The sequence below is a fragment of the Sander lucioperca genome, chromosome 21 (assembly GCF_008315115.2).
Source record: "Sander lucioperca isolate FBNREF2018 chromosome 21, SLUC_FBN_1.2, whole genome shotgun sequence".
NCBI classification, from domain to species: Eukaryota; Metazoa; Chordata; class Actinopteri; order Perciformes; family Percidae; genus Sander; species Sander lucioperca.
This window is the reverse complement of record NC_050193.1, coordinates 20,300,555-20,317,536: the sequence shown is the minus strand read 5'-3', so window position 1 is coordinate 20,317,536 and position 16,982 is coordinate 20,300,555. Positions and strand designations below refer to the sequence as shown.

The 16,982-nt window shown below is 42.7% G+C and overlaps 1 protein-coding gene across 6 annotated transcripts in view; it reads right to left on the bottom strand.

Annotated features, from left to right (window-relative positions):
• The window catches only part of scn4ab (sodium channel, voltage-gated, type IV, alpha, b), a 53,742-nt gene that overhangs the window by 8,130 nt on the left and 28,630 nt on the right, over nt 1-16,982 (bottom strand). For 2 of the 6 annotated variants that reach the window (XM_031318532.1, XM_031318531.1), the window contains exons 6-23: nt 16,359-16,487; nt 16,044-16,135; nt 15,180-15,452; nt 12,071-12,134; nt 11,838-11,979; nt 11,047-11,247; nt 10,461-10,958; nt 8,645-8,716; nt 7,719-7,820; nt 7,139-7,495; nt 6,499-6,697; nt 5,074-5,312; nt 4,763-4,868; nt 4,299-4,453; nt 3,667-3,840; nt 3,261-3,383; nt 1,553-1,837; nt 767-820 (exon numbers count right to left, since the gene is read on the bottom strand). In XM_031318532.1, the coding sequence (XP_031174392.1) occupies nt 767-820; nt 1,553-1,837; nt 3,261-3,383; nt 3,667-3,840; nt 4,299-4,453; nt 4,763-4,868; nt 5,074-5,312; nt 6,499-6,697; nt 7,139-7,495; nt 7,719-7,820; nt 8,645-8,716; nt 10,461-10,958; nt 11,047-11,247; nt 11,838-11,979; nt 12,071-12,134; nt 15,180-15,452; nt 16,044-16,135; nt 16,359-16,487 (3,265 nt within the window). The remainder of the gene's footprint in view (nt 1-766; nt 821-1,552; nt 1,838-3,260; nt 3,384-3,666; nt 3,841-4,298; nt 4,454-4,762; nt 4,869-5,073; nt 5,313-6,498; nt 6,698-7,138; nt 7,496-7,718; nt 7,821-8,644; nt 8,717-10,460; nt 10,959-11,046; nt 11,248-11,837; nt 11,980-12,070; nt 12,135-15,179; nt 15,453-16,043; nt 16,136-16,358; nt 16,488-16,982) is intronic. The other 4 variants (XM_031318535.1, XM_031318536.1, XM_031318533.1 and 1 more) reach the window with 4 other exon arrangements.

The following is a 16,982-nucleotide window of genomic DNA, read 5'->3' as shown; positions in this document are numbered from 1 at the left end:
ATAGAAATGTATTAAATTCCACTATTTAAATCTTTAAATGCTGTTTTCTCAAAATGAGTTTGTTGTCATTCTCCAGTATAAACATCTCAGCCTGTGTAGCACCAATGTACACCAAACTTTCCAGTTATACACTTAGTAGTATTCTGAAGATATTTACAGAGGGATTTGTTAATAAATCATTCCTGGCCTGATTTATGTGACATTTTAAGCAAAAAAAACATGGGGAAAATCGATTTTTTTTTAGGGCTATGGACAGTACATTTTGATTTCCTAGGTAATGAAAGCAGATATCCTGAAATCCCTCTGTAATTTTGTTTTCATCTTGTGTGTAAACAAAATGAAAAAAGAATTTTGCACCTGGCTTTATCATATGTTCAGATCTATCTACCGAAAATATATGCAAAATCGCGCATATTTAATGAGAAAATGCCTAATTTGCATAATTAAACATACACATTTCAAAAACTTGTAATACATTTTTTTATATACTTGTGTAAGTAATCAACTGAGGAAGTTTCATGGAGATATCTATTATTTAAAAATTTTAGCCTATTCACCTGTAGTGTCTCGCCTTAAATGAACCATTTCAGTTTATATTTAAAAGCCCTAACCCTAAATATACAAAAACTTAAACTAAACTAAAACTAACAAAAACTCTGAAAATTAACTTAAACTAAACTAAAATCCAAAGTAATTAAAAATGCTAAACTATTATAATCTTGGTAGTACCAGTGTACATAGTAAAACATTTAGTCAGTGCACTGACGTCTCTGGAGTCCACTGCTGCGTACATGATGTCCATCCAGCCTTTAAACGTGGCCTGAAACAGATAAACAAGTTTAAATAGAAAGTCCAGTCGTCTGCATACAGTGAAACAATGAGAGTACAGACTCAGCTCAGATCAACTCTACAGGCTAATATCTAAAATCAGGAAAGTTAAACTCAAACATGACAATTTAAGCTTTATTTTAGCAGGAATATTCCCGTTGAGATTCAGAATCTTTTTTTACGTGAGTTTCACACAAAGAAGACAGACTGAAAACGAAACAGCAACTGACATCCAACAATGAATGATCAGTGTTCAGTAACAGGACAAACAGTCCTTATTCCTGTTTTCCATGTTAAACATCCCTTAGGACGATCTGAATTTAGATTCACAGGAACTCTAGTTGGATGGATTTACCGTATTTCAGTAAAGCACCCCCCCTCCAAACCCTCAGAGGATATGAGTGGTTTGTCCCCCCCCTCTAATCTGACCCACAGAACGTAACGTAGCTCTGTTTGTTCCCTAAAGTTAAAAAAAACTCTGTTTCATTTTCTTTTCAAAAGTGGAGAAAAGTGGTGAAAGTCCTGTGTTTGTTTGACCCATCCACCACCCCAACCTGCCTCCTTGCTGCTCTTATATTTCCTCACCTTACTTCCTGCTTTGCTCCCGTCATTATTACGGCCACTAGAGGACGCCGCCACTAGGAATCTAAATATAGGTCAGCATTGCTGTTTGAGCTGTTGGACAGCCTCAGTGAAGTCCCGTTTGTTGAGTGTTCAGACTCACCACCTGCAGCAGCGACAGGTAGCCCATCCCCACGTTGTCGTAGTTGACCTTTACGTTCTTCCAGCGAACCCCGCTGATGTTTGCCTCGATCAGAGCAAAACACTCGCTCCTGTTGTTGACGTCTTCAGGGAGAAACATCTCCTCAGACGTCTCATTGAAACAGTGATAAAACTTTCCTGCAAACAGATTCACTCCCATGATGCTGAAGATCAGCCAGAATATCAGACACACTAGCAGCACGTTGAAGATGGACGGGATTGCTCCGACCAGCGCATTCACCACCACCTGTAGACCGACGGACCGGTACAGAGGGAGAGACAGACAGGCAGACAGGCAGACAGACAGATAGACAGAGAGACATGTGGGCAGGGAGACAGGTTGATAAGTAAAAGTCCTCACACTCCGAAAAAGAAGAAGTTGTGCATGTTAAAATATAACTACGACCTCACGTTGTGTTATTCACGTTTACACACTGACTCCGAAAGATTCGTCCGTCATGAAAAAAAATCGTAATGTTTTCAATTTTCAAGGGATGAAATGAGGGAAAAGGAGAGAAAGGCAGAGTGCCAGCAGTGTAACATTTTGTATTATTTTGCAAAATGTTTCGCAACGGATTCATTAATACGCATAGGACTCAGTGTGTAAAGTCCTAAAGGGTTAATGACAGACGAGCTGTCCTTTATCAGGAATTATGCCATGGTCTTGAATGAGTGAATACTCGATTCTGATTGGCTGCAGGGTGTCCATAAAAAAGTGATGTAGGACACCTACTAAAGGAGTTCTGGTGAAACTGACTGTTTACTGTTCTAAATGAATGCGCTACATTAAATAAAAGGGAAATGTGAATATGTTATTTCCAACTCATCCTCTGAACACCACAGGATGGCGCTAACACAAGCTGCAAGAAGTAAGTTTTAGTGCTCCTCTGAACTGACTTTGTTTCACAGCGAATAACGTTATCTCACATCCCGTTCACAGTTCAGGTCGCTACTTCAGGCTGTGGCCGACAGTAACATTCCACATTGCGGATAAAATTGTTCGTAAAATCATGTTGTTTTGGGGACCATGACATGGTTGGATAGCTAGCTTGTCTTGTTGTTCAACATACTGTCAAATTATTTTTACTGATTGCCAACTGTACACAATGTTATTGACTTTGGATCTTGCTAGTTTAGCGTTAGCTTTCTGGCTCATAGCTGAGCGTACTATAAATATCTCCCGTCCCGTTGCTAAGGGAGGCAAGTCGTATCTAAGGTCCTTCCTATTTCCTGGAGGGGTGAACAACGTTTGCATTGCATAAGAACCTTATAGGATGGGAATGATTATTCCAGGTATTAGTCAAACCGTCAGGCGTAACCAGGGAAACAGAGTTATTGTTTGTAAAAACTTTAGATTTCGATTGTAAAACTAATTAAAATATAAACTAATGATTTAAAAATGTTATTTGGCAAGTGACCATGGTATAAGCGGGTTAATGCCCTTAGAGGTGTCCATTGTCAGGTATTAATGGACTTCGGCGCGTCGGCCGGTTCACGTCTCACCGTCGTCCATTAATACCTGACAATGGACACCTCTAAGGGCATTAACTCTTACTTAATGGATTCTTTCAGATAGAAAAAAAACTCATTTTTTAAATGTTACAAAGGTGAAGACAGGTAACCGTCTGACAGACCTGTCTGTCTGTCAGTGTTTAAAGTGCATGTCTCACCCTCATTCCCTCAAAGCGAGACAGGGCCCTCAGGGGCCTCAGAGCTCTCAGCGTCCTCAGAGACTTGATTGCTCCTAGCTCAGAGTATCCCAGGATGTTTGCTGTCAGTGACACCAGAGACACCTGGAAGGACAGGGCATCACATTAACTGGCTTTTTCTTTTATTCTGATCCATGATAAATTCTTTTCTGGAGAGAACAGATTGGGTTTGTCTACAATAAGGACAAACCACCAATATCCTCGGAGGGTTTGGAGTGTGTGTGTGTGTGGGGGGGGGGGACAAACTACCCATATCCTCAAAGGGTTTGAAGTTCTTATGTTTACGATAGTTGACTGAAATAAACAGGTTGTAAAGTTCTTACGTCTACAATGGTTGACTGAAATAAACAGGTTGTAAAGTTCTTACGTCTACGATGAGGAAGTCGAGCCAGCACCAGGCGTTGGTGAAGTATGTCTTGAACCCATAGGCGACCCACTTCAGAACCATCTCCACCACGAACACATAGGTGAACACCTGGTCTGCGTACTCTAGAACCATCTTTATAACGCGGCGCTGCTCCAGGTAGATGTCCTCAAACGCCTGTTCACAGGGAGGGGGTGGGGGGGGGGGTATTTATGCGGGGTATTTATGCTGAGTTACCATCTGGTCTTTGTCATTACCTTTCATCGTGACGTTACGATTAATAAATGTTGTGTCATGGTGTTCAAATATTTGAGTCGGTTCAGGATAATCTCACCTGCTTAACATCTGGCTGTGGTGTTAGTTATCAGAATGTCAGCCATGTTTGTAGTCCACTTACAGCCATGTTAGTAGCCCTGCTGTCGGCCATGTTGTCTCCACAGGTTAGTATTCACACTGCACACATTCCTGAGAACCAGTCAGATCTGAGCTGCTCAGTCACGTGATCACATCAAACAAACTAACAGCAGCCGTCAGACAATGTGCAGCAAAGCAAATAAAATGCAGCAACACTGAACTTGGAGTTAAAATGGTCAGGTATTGATCAATCATCTATAATAATGTGCAATAATATTTACCAGCGCTCCACTGCTCATCAGGATCATGAAAATGATGAAGCTCTCAAAGTAGTTGTGTTCTACAATGCAGAAACAGGTTCTCCTGATGTTAGACCAGACCTTCCCTCTGCCCTGGGACGTGTCTACGTCCAGGAATGGACAGCGGCGGTACCAGTCTGAAATAAAAATACAACAAAGGTTTGATTTCAATCCGACAGTTACATTACAATGTTTACAGATTGTTAATGTGGAGTAAGATGCTGTCTTTTCTTTTTTAAATCTGCCAATCACTTTGTGTCCCAAATATCAGTGTGTATGTGTGTGTGCGTGCGTTCGTGTGTGTGTGTGTGTGTGTGTGTGTGTGTGTGTGTGTGTGTGTGTGTGTGTGTGTCTGTGTATGTCTGTGTGTGCATTCGTGTGTGTGTGTGTGTGTGTGTGTGTGTGTGTGTGTGTGTGTGTGTGTGTGTGTGCGTGTGCGTGCGTACCGTCACTGTAGCAGTCCACAGGTGTGTTTGGATCATCTTCATCGTCTTCGCCCTCCTGAATGTCAGGAAGTTTCTGTACGGTGCTGCAGACTGATGACCCATCACACTGAACACAGAAACATTTTACAGTTTACACTCAGGTTCACATTTTATTGTAACACCTGAATGTCTCACTGGCAGATTTTAAACTTCTATCTGTGATCGTCTGTGAGTCTGTTTGTCTAGTTTGCTCCTCAGTTCAGTCTTCATCTTACATAAAATCTGTCTGAACTTCAGACAAACACTTCAGTTTTATAGAAAAGGGTTTTTACTTTGGAGAGTTTTTCTTCATTTTCTTCGTCCACTTCGTCCTCTTCATCTTCATCGTTGTCCGGTGTCTCAAAGTCTGACTCAGCCTCGGCGATGGGGACCCTCAGACGGCCAACGTCGTGGTTGTTGCCATGGTTACAGTCGAGGGACTTAACCTCTGACCCCTGCTGATCTAAGGTCACAGCGGTCAAAACCAAACAATCCTTTGTTGTCATGTCGTCTTCCTCACCATGGGCCGCTGACAATGATATCCACAAACAAAAAAATCAGTAAATCACAAAATCAATCTGTGATGTAAACAAACACAAACCAGTCTGAAATGACAATGAATATTTCATTAGAAAAATAAGAAATAGTACCGAAGAAAACACAAAAAAACACACACATTAGTTTTATACAGTACATAAATACACTCACCTAAAGGATTATTAGGAACACCTATTAAATTTTGCATTAATGCAATTATCTAATCAACCAATCACATGGCAGCTGCTTCAGTGCATTTAGAGGAGTGGTCCTGGTCTAGACAATCTCCTGAACTCCAAACTGAATGTCAGAATGGGAAAGAAAGGTGATCTAAGCAACTTTGAGCGTGGCATGGTTGTTGGTGCCAGACGGGCTGGTCTGAGTATTTCCCAATCTGCTCAGTTACTGGGATTTTCATGCACAACCATTTCTAGGGTTTACAAAGAATGGTCTGAAAAAGGAAAAACATTCAGTATGCGGCAGTCCTGTGGGTGAAAATGCCTTGTTGATGCCAAAGGTCAGAGGAGAATGGGCCGAGTGATTTAAGCTGATAGAAGATCAACTTTGACTCAAATAACCACTCGTTACAACCGAGGTATGCAGCAAAGCATTTGTGAAGCCACAACACAAACAACCTTGAGGCGAATGGGCTACACCAGCAGAAGACCCCACCAGGTACCACTCATCTCCACTAAAAATAGGAAAATGAGGCTACAATTTGCACGAGAGCACCAAAATTGGACAGTTGAAGACTGGAAAAATGTTGCCTGGTCTGATGAGTCTCAATTTCTGTTGAGACATTCATATGGTAGAGTCAGAATTTGGCGTAAACAGAATGAGAACATGGATCCGCCATGCCTTCTTACCACTGGGCAGGTTGGTGGTGGTGGTGTAATGGTGTGGGGGATCCCTTTTGCCTTCAGAACTGCCTTAATTCTTCGTGGCATTGATTCAACAAGGTGCTGGAAGCATTCTTTAAAAGTGTTGGCCCATATTGATAGGATAGGGTCAAACACAGTATTAGTATGGTGTTCCTAATAATCCTTTAGGTGAGTGTAAATAAATAAAGTATTTAGTTAGATACATAAGGAAGTAAATTAATCTTTAGTTATATACATAAAAAAAATTGTCCGTAGTTAGATAAATAAGTAAATGAATAGAGTCTGTAGTTCCAGGTCTACCGGTGTGTTCTGGGTCCAAGTGGTTCTTCTTTCCCGTTAAAGTCCAGATTTGTTGGAGGATCCAGGTCTTGGTCCAAGCCACGGCCATGTTGATCCGGTTTATGGCGATCTGCAGGTTGTTTTCTCCTTCTTCTTCTGGAGCCGCAAGATTATCTCCACTAAATGAGCTCAGCAACAAGGCCAGGAACAGATTCAAGACCTGAAACAAGACCAGGAATACATTCAGAACCTGAAACAAGGCCAGGAATACATTCAGAACCAGAAACAAGACCAGGAACAAATTCAGGACCTGAAACAAGACCAGGAACAGATTGATAACCTGAAACAAGACCAGGAACTTCACCCTAAAGTGACAAAAATGATGGACCCCAGACCTGGATCTGTGTGGACTCTGTATCTACAGCTGCACTCTGGAGGATTGCGAACTGACTGAACCTGGCTGAAAAGCCTGGGTTAGGGCCTGGGTTTGGGTTAGTATCTGTGTGCCTGCAGACACTCACCAGCATGTTCCTGACAGAATGAACCTGGCTCAGAGTCTGGGTTAGGGTCTGGGCTAGGATTTGTATCTGTGTGCCTGCAGAGACTCACCACCATGATCCTGAGGGGCTGGGTTAGTATCTATGTGCCTGCAGAGACTCACCACCATGTTCCCGATGACCATGACCATCATAAAGACGATCAGACACATGGTTGGGCCGGCGACCTCCATGCAGTCCCACATGGTCTCGATCCACTCCCCACACAGCACTCTGAAGATGATGAGGAAGGCGTGGAAGAAGTCGATCATGTGCCAGCGGGGGTGCATGCAGTCGAGCGAGATACGGCAGACGCAGTCTTTGTAGTTCTTCCCAAACAGCTGCATGCCAACCACGGCGAAGATGAAGACGATGATGGCCAGCACCAGCGTCAGGTTCCCCAGAGCGCCCACCGACTTCCCAATGATCCTTATCAGCATGTTGAGGGTCGGCCACGACTTGGCCAGCTTAAACACTCGCATCTGAGAAAGAGACAGAGAGAGAGACAGGCAGAGAGAGAGAGAGAGACACAGGTAGGGAGACAGGTACGGAGACAGGTAGGGAGAGAGACAGACAGATAAGCAATGTCTTGTCATGCTAATAAAATTAAAATTAAAATTAATAGACACACAGTCAGACAGACAGTCAGACAGACAGACAGACACAGACAGACACGCAGACAGACAGAGAGACAGGCAGACAGACCAGTCTGAAGGAGCGCAGCACCGACAGGCCCTCGACGTTTGCCAGTCCGAGCTCCACCAGACTCATGGTGACGATGATGCTGTCGAAGATGTTCCAGCCCACCTGCAACCATGGCAACAGAACAACCACAGACACATGTTACCATGGGAACAGCTGTCAGTTGTCATCACTGAGCTGGTGAACAGGAAAGAGAGAAAGAAGAAACATCATGATGACAGACTTAAGTGTAAGTTCTGTTGAAGTTAACGTCTGTCATGTCTGTGTTGTTTCACCTCTGAGTGAAAAGGCTTCACAGAACTTGTTGACTGATATTTTTTAATCTAAATGTGCATATTTGATTTTGTTGTTATTGGTCTCCAAACAGACCATGGCTCCGTCCAGCAGCTGCATCATGTTATAACTCATCTCCAGACAGCTGCTACATTGTCATACATGATCAAACAGAGCCGACACATAAATCTCTGAAAGTCTGTAACGTAACGGGTTCTCTCACTCAGCAACACCGCAGCTCCCAGTCTGTGTTTTTATACCAGGATTATGTCTTACTAACGGGGTTTAATCTCCAAACTAATGCAGGATGCCTCAACAGAGATAAAACTGGCTAACGTTAGCTAAACAAAGTGTAAATGCTACTGTTCATTGAAGAACAAAGTAACAAGTACAGGGCCGGTAAGAGACAGAGGTCCAGATTAATTAGGCATGAATGGTTTGTTGATTAGTGCCCCCTAAGGAAACATTCTGGAGAGAGTTAGCTAACATTAGAACTCCTGATTATTATTAAATATCATCAACAGTTTGATGTTGGTTATTGATAACAAAGATGCTCCATTACACTCAGATACAGAAAGCTGCAGGCTTGACATCGATGACGTATGTGATGAGTCATGACTGTTCCTTCCTTCTTCCAAACAAACAGGAAGTCTGACCTGGAAGTAGTAGTATGGGTCCATGGCCAGAAGTTTGAGGACCATCTCAGCTGTGAAGATCCCCGTGAAGACCTGAGAGGGTCAGAGGTCAGAGGTCAGGGGTCAGAGTTACATTTACTCCATTACATTACTTTAGTCACATCTTTGAGTTATTTCATCTCAAACCACCAAGACAGTGCCTGTTCACTTTTTCACATTTTTTACTTTAGAAGTTGTTTTTAGTAGATAAGTTGTACTCAAACAATTAGTAATTTCAACTGAACACATTACACAAGAAAGTTAAGAAATATCTATTGATTGGAGATGTTTAGTAGACACAGAAACTACATTGTTGAGTTTAACAAAAATATTAATGTGTGTTCAATTGTGAGACGTGTCCTGAGAGGGTGAAATGGATGTTATGTGACAATAGCATGATGGTTAAACTGTCTTAAAACGTGATAAACATGAATGTAGGCTGAACTGATGGAGCTGTCCCGTCTGTGTCTGTCTTTGTCTTATGTGTGTATTTTGTCATTATCATAAGAGTTGTGTTATGAAATGATATTGTGTGTGTTTAGTTTCTGTCTTATCATTTCCTATTTCTCTATTGTCCACAATGCGTTGTAATGTGCGTATTAATTATTGCATAGTCCCATTAAGAGAGTTGTAAGGACATAAAGGAAGAATATGATCCTAAATAAACAGACAAAAATAACTAATTTAATTCTACTTGAGTACTTGTTTTACAAAGTAATAGTACTTTTACTCTGTCTGCTCTCTCATTGGTTCATCCTGAAGGTCCGTTCTGACACTAAGTCTGCCTCTCTCACCACCAGATGGCAGTAATGTTCCACTAGTTACATACTGCAGTGTTTAAAGCTAGGCTAGCGTTGGAGTCCACTGGTATATTTTGCATGTTTGTTGAAAAATACAGAGAAACAGGAGGAAAAGGTTATTTAAAAGTCAAGAGACGATCAGTTATCTATTATATACCTGAGTTGTGTCTTGTTTATCACTGACTTAAACATTTTGTTTTTGTTTTTAACAGAGGTCTCTCTCTGTGTGTGATGATGGACACACCTCCAACACAGCAGTGGATCATTAATCATGATTTGTATTTAAGCAATGTGTCACTTTACTAACACGTTTCTCGAGAAAGGTCCTTCATCGTTGTTTTAATTTGGTTAATTTTGCGCATATTGTCCAAGTTGGAGTGATTTTATTTCTGCTCTCTGTTCTTTAGCATTCATGTCAGTGACTGTACTGTTCTCCCTAAACTCAATTCCTTCAGCCATCATCTCAGTTTAATTCAGTTGTTTTGATTTATGTGCATTCGAAAGGTTTAATTCAGTAGTTTGTTTAAGAATCTGTCTGTCTTTTCCTTCTCAATACACACAGCCAACACTTTATTGTCGTTCCAATATCATCCGTCTTTTTATTCATTCAGTCACTTTGTTCCCGTTATCACATGATTTTGATTTTAGTATGATATTCTGACACTTTATTTTCGCTTGCCGTCGAGTTTATCCGTATAACTTTGAAAACCGAGCTTCATTTTTAAAGTCTTTGACTTTCCATGCAGCGCTGAGCTGTTTTAAAAAGTCAAATGTCAAATGTCGACCTAACAAATAAACCAAATGCAGAGAGGACAAGTGTGTGAGGGAATTTTCTTTCTTTTTGTAATGGATTGACGAGGGAATGAATTCCCTGCACCACAAAGGAGACAAAGCAAGTAGTGCTTGTTTCTTTCTACTCATCTAGTGACTGACCCTGGGTGACGTGTAAAGAACAGGCGACTCCACTGGGCCAATAGAAACTTTTCCTCATCACTTACCAGATTTCCGATGCTCAGGAGCTCCTCGAACTCCTCTGTCATTGGATAATGCTCCATGGCCATGAAGACGGTGTTTAGGACGATGCAGATGGTGATGCCGAGGTCAACGAATGGGTCCATAACAATGGTGTAGAGCCACGGTTTGAGCCACCGCCAACAGCCGCAGCAGTTCCACTTCAGGAAGATGTCAGCGAAGGCGTACCAACATGGAGGACACGGCCTCTGGTCATCAGCAAACTCTGAAACACACAGCAGGTTAGTCATGTCAGTTTTATTTACACAGCGCCGAATCCCAACAGAAGTTATCACTTTGTTCGGTGTGTAAAACTCAGTTTTTGATTGGCTGTGAGAACCTGCGGGTGTCATGTGATATAATGTCTTCATTGTCTTTATTGTCTTTGTGTGTTTACCTTCCATGGCAGTATGTTCTTGCTCGTGTTTGTTTGTGTCTGCAGATGAATCCTCTTTTTCTAAGAGCTCCGCTCTGCAGGCTGCCTGCTGTAACAGCGAGAATAAAAGCTTCTGATTGGACCTGTAAAATGTAAAGATGTTGATGTTGTTGGTTGTGTCGTCTGATGGATCAAACCTCCTCCTGTCTCTTCTTCAGCAGCTCCAGGATCTGAGCGTACTCTTCCTCCTTCTGTTTGGCCTCGGCTATGTTGGCCTCGTTCTGCTCAGCGTAAGCCATGGCAACCACGGCCAGGATGAGGTTAATGAGGTAGAACGAGCCGAGGAAGATGATGACCACAAAGAAGATCATGTAGGTTTTACCTGCTGCTCGCAGTGTCTGCAGACAGGCAGACAGAAAGGTGAGAGACAGACAGACAGAGAGACAGACAGACAGGCAGGAAGGCAGACAGAAAGGCAGAAAGGTGAGAGACAGACAGGCAGACAGACAGACAGACAGACCACCAGACACACAAACAAACAGACAGACAAACAGCCAGCCAGACAGAAAGGTGAGAGACAGACTATCAATATTTGGAGTGTCTTTTTGAAATAGTCTTTCCACGTTCTGTCACCCTCGTTCCTTGGCCTGACTAATCTGCCTGAGTTTATCTGTGAACCAGGGCTTATCTGCATTGAATAAGACATCAGACAGAACTAAACTGTCTGAGAGGAAACCTGCTCTCATTTACCTGCTCATGTCAATTATTACCCTGTCTAAACTGTATGAAGCTGGTCCTTCCCACTAACCCTGTCACTTAGAGAACAAACTTATTCCAACAACAAAACATAGCTATTAGAAACAGCTAATGGAGGAAGAATGTTGAATGCTTATCATCTCTTATCTTATTTTTCTACTGAAAAAAGTTCATCTGAAACACTGATAAATGACCCAACCCAGAGAGCAGTGAGGCCAAGTCTGTTACTGACCAGCTGGAAGAGGTTTTCCCAGAAGTCCTGGGTCATCAGTCTGAACAGAGCCAGAAACGCCCAACCAAACGAGTCGTAGCTGGTGTAGCCGTAGTTTGGGTTTCTCCCCGCCTTCAGACAGACGTAACCCTCTGGACAGACCCTGAACACATCATATCATCAGTATTATTTAGAGTTTAATCATGGTCATTATAATTTTGGTGTTATTACAAGAGGAAGTGTTGTGAACGTACCCGGCGTCCGAGCTGTTCCCACACAGCAGAGCATCCAGTTGACCAGGCAGGAAGTAGAAGTTCTCTACAGACAGACAGACAGAGAGAGAGACAGGCAGAGGTATTAGTCACATTTCACTTGATTATTTGTCACATCACAACGTGTTTGGGCACAGAGGCTTCATCAGAGCTTGAAGTACATGGATTGAGTTTGGTAACATACACAATGGCAGTTAAAACAGCTTCATTCAGTAACCAATCACTATTCTAGATACAGGGACCAATCGCAAGTATTTAGTTAAATCTGATGTGAAGCCGCCCTGTGGAGGGATCCATCTGCAGCAAGGGTCAAAGGTCAGGTGCTGTCACATGCTGAACACATTTTAAACCCCCTGAGGAACATTCATGATTTCTGATATTGGGCTGTTTTAATAAAATGAATACTGACTTCACTTGACTTGTCTAGTAGTAGCATTTGAACCTTCCACAGGTCAGCGATAAGCAGGTCCAAATGCAGAATTCAGCAGGATTTCCCGCAAATTTGACACACATTTAAAAGAAATATTTCTCAGAATGTTAACCCATCTCCACCCCGTGCACAAAAAGTCAGCTAAATTTCGTAGATTTTCATTCTGGATCACCGCTGAAAACTGTGAAATAATCTGCAGATTGTGCTTGGGTCTGGTGAACAGAGATGGGGACTCGAGTCTGAGAATTGGACTGAAGTCGCACTTAAGTCGCACAAACAGCTGACTTCAGACTTGACTCGGACTCGACCTAAAAGACTTCAGACTTGACTTGCGACTTGTCCCGAAAGACTTCAGACTCAAGCTTCAAGAATCGTCGACATGTTTTAATGCAATTATTGCTTTTTAAATCTCAATTTATTCATGTATTTCTATTTTCTTTTATTGTCGCATATACGTTGGGGAAACGTATGACAAGCCTCATGTCCCCTGCCCTTTGCCATAATGTGCAACGTAACGCATGCGTTATGCCTTATGTGCACGCACTCACATATAAAAAAAATACATTGACGATGGCAACGCCAAGTCCTCCCGGAGTTGTGCCTTTTGTCATTAGTTTTGCTTTCAATAACTTTGTAAATAGTGGCAGTAAGTGAACAGCTACATGCAATGTGTGTGGCACCGGATGAACAACGTCGGACTTCATCAGGCATCTCAAAACGCACCCAAATAGGTCAGTCACTCACACACTAATGTGAAAGAGATGTTACATTTAGCATATATCGTCACAGGTAACAAGCAAACATCGCAAAGTGTTGTGCTAATGCTGGGAACAGGCACATTGTATCTTTATAGTTAGTGGTTGCTAAGGCTTAGACATCCATGGCGCACAGGAGGCAGGACGCACAGATCCATCTCCCCAGGAAAAAACGCTGTATCGAGGGGGCCAACTCATGTGTTGCGTAATTGATCCTGTGGAGGATTTGTAGGCTATTAAGTGAACAAGGTGTACCCGGTCCACCAAACACTGGGCTGTCTTGACTGTCTTAATTCTGCACATATTTCTGTTACTGTAGTCCTATTTACTATTTCATTATTTCATCCATGCGTGGCGCAGCGGATCCGTGCGCACTGTCACCTGCCGTGGAGACGCTGGCCTCACTAACCTCTCCTCCTCTGAGTCAGATCCCCCTCACGCTGGACTCAGTTTCACTGAGCCTACTAACACTTAGAAAATAAATGGCATTACATCAGTGAGTTCAAACTGCTTATTGTGCGTAATTTGGACTGACACTGAGATGCATGTTGTTCTGTAACTGGTGTGGTGCTGCCACTATTCTCTTGATTTCCACTTCGACATTAGACTTTTTTTGAGTGAAAGAGACGTTACATTAAGCATATATCGTCACAGGTAACAAGCTAACCATCGCTAAGTGTTGTGCTTATGCTGAGAACAGGCACATTGTATCTTTATAGTTGTATCCATATGATATTTCACCAGGTCCGAGGGCTAGAGGGATGTGTTAAGTGGACCCCATACAGTTATCCTACAACTGATTTTGATACTGTACTGTATGGATGGTAGCTACAGGACATGCTTTGAATTCATAAGATTTAACAATACAGTGTTAGGGACAGATCAGATGGCCAGGGACTTGAGACTTGACTTGGACTCGTGGCAAAAGACTTGAGACTTGACTTGAACTTGCCCCTTAAAGACTTGAGACTTGACTTGAACTTTCCCCTTAAAGACTTGAGACTTGACTTGAACTTGCCCCTTAAAGACTTGAGACTTGACTTGAACTTGCCCCTTAAAGACTTGAGACTTGACTTGAACTTTCCCCTTAAAGACTTGAGACTTGACTTGAACTTGCCCCTTAAAGACTTGAGACTTGACTTGAACTTTCCCCTTAAAGACTTGAGACTTGACTTGAACTTGCCCCTTAAAGACTTGAGACTTGACTTGGACTCGAGTTCAAAGACTTAAGACTCGACTTGGACTTCCAAAAAATGACTTGTGAACATCTCTGCTGGTGAAAAGGTGTTGTAGTCAGAGTACCAGTGGATTTTGTACGTCATATTTCCTTATATTTTCTCTTCTCTGCTTCTCCTCATAGTAGTCAGATTCATCTACCAACCCTTGTAGGGCTGGCTCAGGTTTGCCTTGGACCAGCTCTTAGTTATGCTCTTATAGTTTTAGACTGCCGGGGGACTTCCTTTCTTCGATACACTGAGCTCCTTTCTCCTCTCTCTTTCCATCTGTGTGCATCCATGTCCCAGTAATGCTGGTTACTAACCTAGCTCTGGGGAGCTTATTTCCCAGAGTCCTTATGTTTTCTTGCCTCGCAGTATGCCTTGGATTGGGGTGGCACCTAAATCCTGATTGCAGCTGCTGCCATGGTCCTGCCCGACGCTCTGCTATGGCTCGCAAGGCCCCGCTACGGCCCGCTACGACCCACTAGGACCCTGTTATGCCCTGCTATTCCCTGCAACGCCCTGCTACGCCCCGCTACGCCACGCCCCGCTACGCCACGCCCCGTTACGCCACGCTCTGCTATGCTACGACCGACTCGATCTGTAAAGTGTCTTGAGATAACTCCTGTTACGATTTGATACTATAAATAAAATGTTATTGAATTAACAAACAGCAAACATCTTCATACCTGGGTTGTTGATGTACTCGTTGTAATCAAAGTCACCGCTTCCTGTCCTGTTGCTGTGGGTGTCATTGCCATGGTAACCGGTGTCGAGGTCAATGTCAGATGTGTGGTTGCTAAGCAACGGTGGTGGTATCAGGACACATTTTTGCCGCAGGTTCCCCATGAAGAGCTGCAGACCAATTAGAGCGAAGACGCAGAGGCAGAACACGGTCAGAATCATGACATCAGCCAGCTTCTTCACCGATTGGATCAGAGCTCCGACAATCGTCTTCAGACCTGTGGGGGGGATACATTACAGACTGTTCTCATGAACCATTCGTACACATGGCTGTGAAATGGAAAAACACACGACTTTCACCCAGGAAACAGGTGATCATGTCGCAGGAGTGTTTTAATCCAAACCACCTTAACTAGTCGTTTTGGTGTCTAAACTTAACTGTCCTCGCTGCATGTTGCTCACTTTTTGTCGGCTAAACTCAACTGTAACGGCTTCTGTAAGGACCGTCACCTGTCCATGGTGCTCTGTACCCTGCTCACCGCCACCTTTTCTCCACACTGGAGGAAGGCAAGACAAGCAGAGGAAAGGAAATGAAAAAGAAAAGATAAAGTATGACAGATAAGCTGTCAGTGACAGGATGCAGCTGGTGGTAGTTTCCTTGGTTGAACTCGCTCCAGGTGGCATTATGATTCATCTTCTCATAGAAAGTGTGAGAGCTTATGTTATTTTTGCTCATTTGTGCAGCCAAAGCTACATTGCTTAAATATAAGGGGGGGGGGGGGGGGATAAGGAAAGGATTTATGTCTGTCAGTTCGTATAGGTTACACACACACACACACACACACACACACACACACACACACACTGACCTGGGATGACTGTGATGGTCTTCAGAGCTCGAAGAACTCTGAACGTCCTCAGCACAGAAACATTTCCCAAATCTATAAACTCTGTCAAGTATCTGAAACAGAGGGACATCAAAAATCTCATCATCATCATCATCATCATCATCATCATCATCATCATCAACATGGTCATGTCACACAAAAACTAAAATACCAAACCAGACAACTTCCAGATTAAAAAGTGAATATTAAAGAAAATAAGTTATGTATGTAACAGTACAAATAAAATAATGAAAGTATGTGCATTCTTGTGTATGTTGGGTATGTTGGGAGTTTTACGCCATGCTGATGACCATGAAGTCCAGCCAGTTCCAGGGGTCTTTGAGGAAGGTGAACCCACCGACACAGAATCCTCTCGACACAACTTTGATCGTTGCTTCAAACGTGTAGATGAAAGTAAAAACATACCTGTTCAACAACAGAAAGACATTCCAAATCACAAAACAGCTGGGCTGGACGTACAGGTGGAGAGAAGAAGACTGAACATTCATTTCATTTATTTACACAGAATAGATTGTTATTGGCTGTGTTAGTGTGTGTGTGTGTGTGTGTGTGTTAGTGTGTGTGTATTGTCTCATTGTTTATGTGTTAGTGTGTGTGTATCATTGTGTGTGTGTGTGTGTGTTAGTGTATGTGTGTGTGTGTGTGTGTGTGTGTGTGTGTGTTAGTGTGTGTGTATTGTCTCATTGTTTATGTGTTAGTGTGTGTGTTAGTGTGTGTGTGTGTGTGTGTGTGTGTGTGTGTTAGTGTGTGTGTTTATTGTCTCATTGTTTATGTGTTAGTGTGTGTGTAACATTGTATGTGATGTGTGTGTGTGTGTGTGTGTGTTAGTGTGTGTGTATCATTGTGTGTGTGTTAGTGTGTGTGTTTATTGTCTCATTGTTTATGTGTTAGTGTATTTGT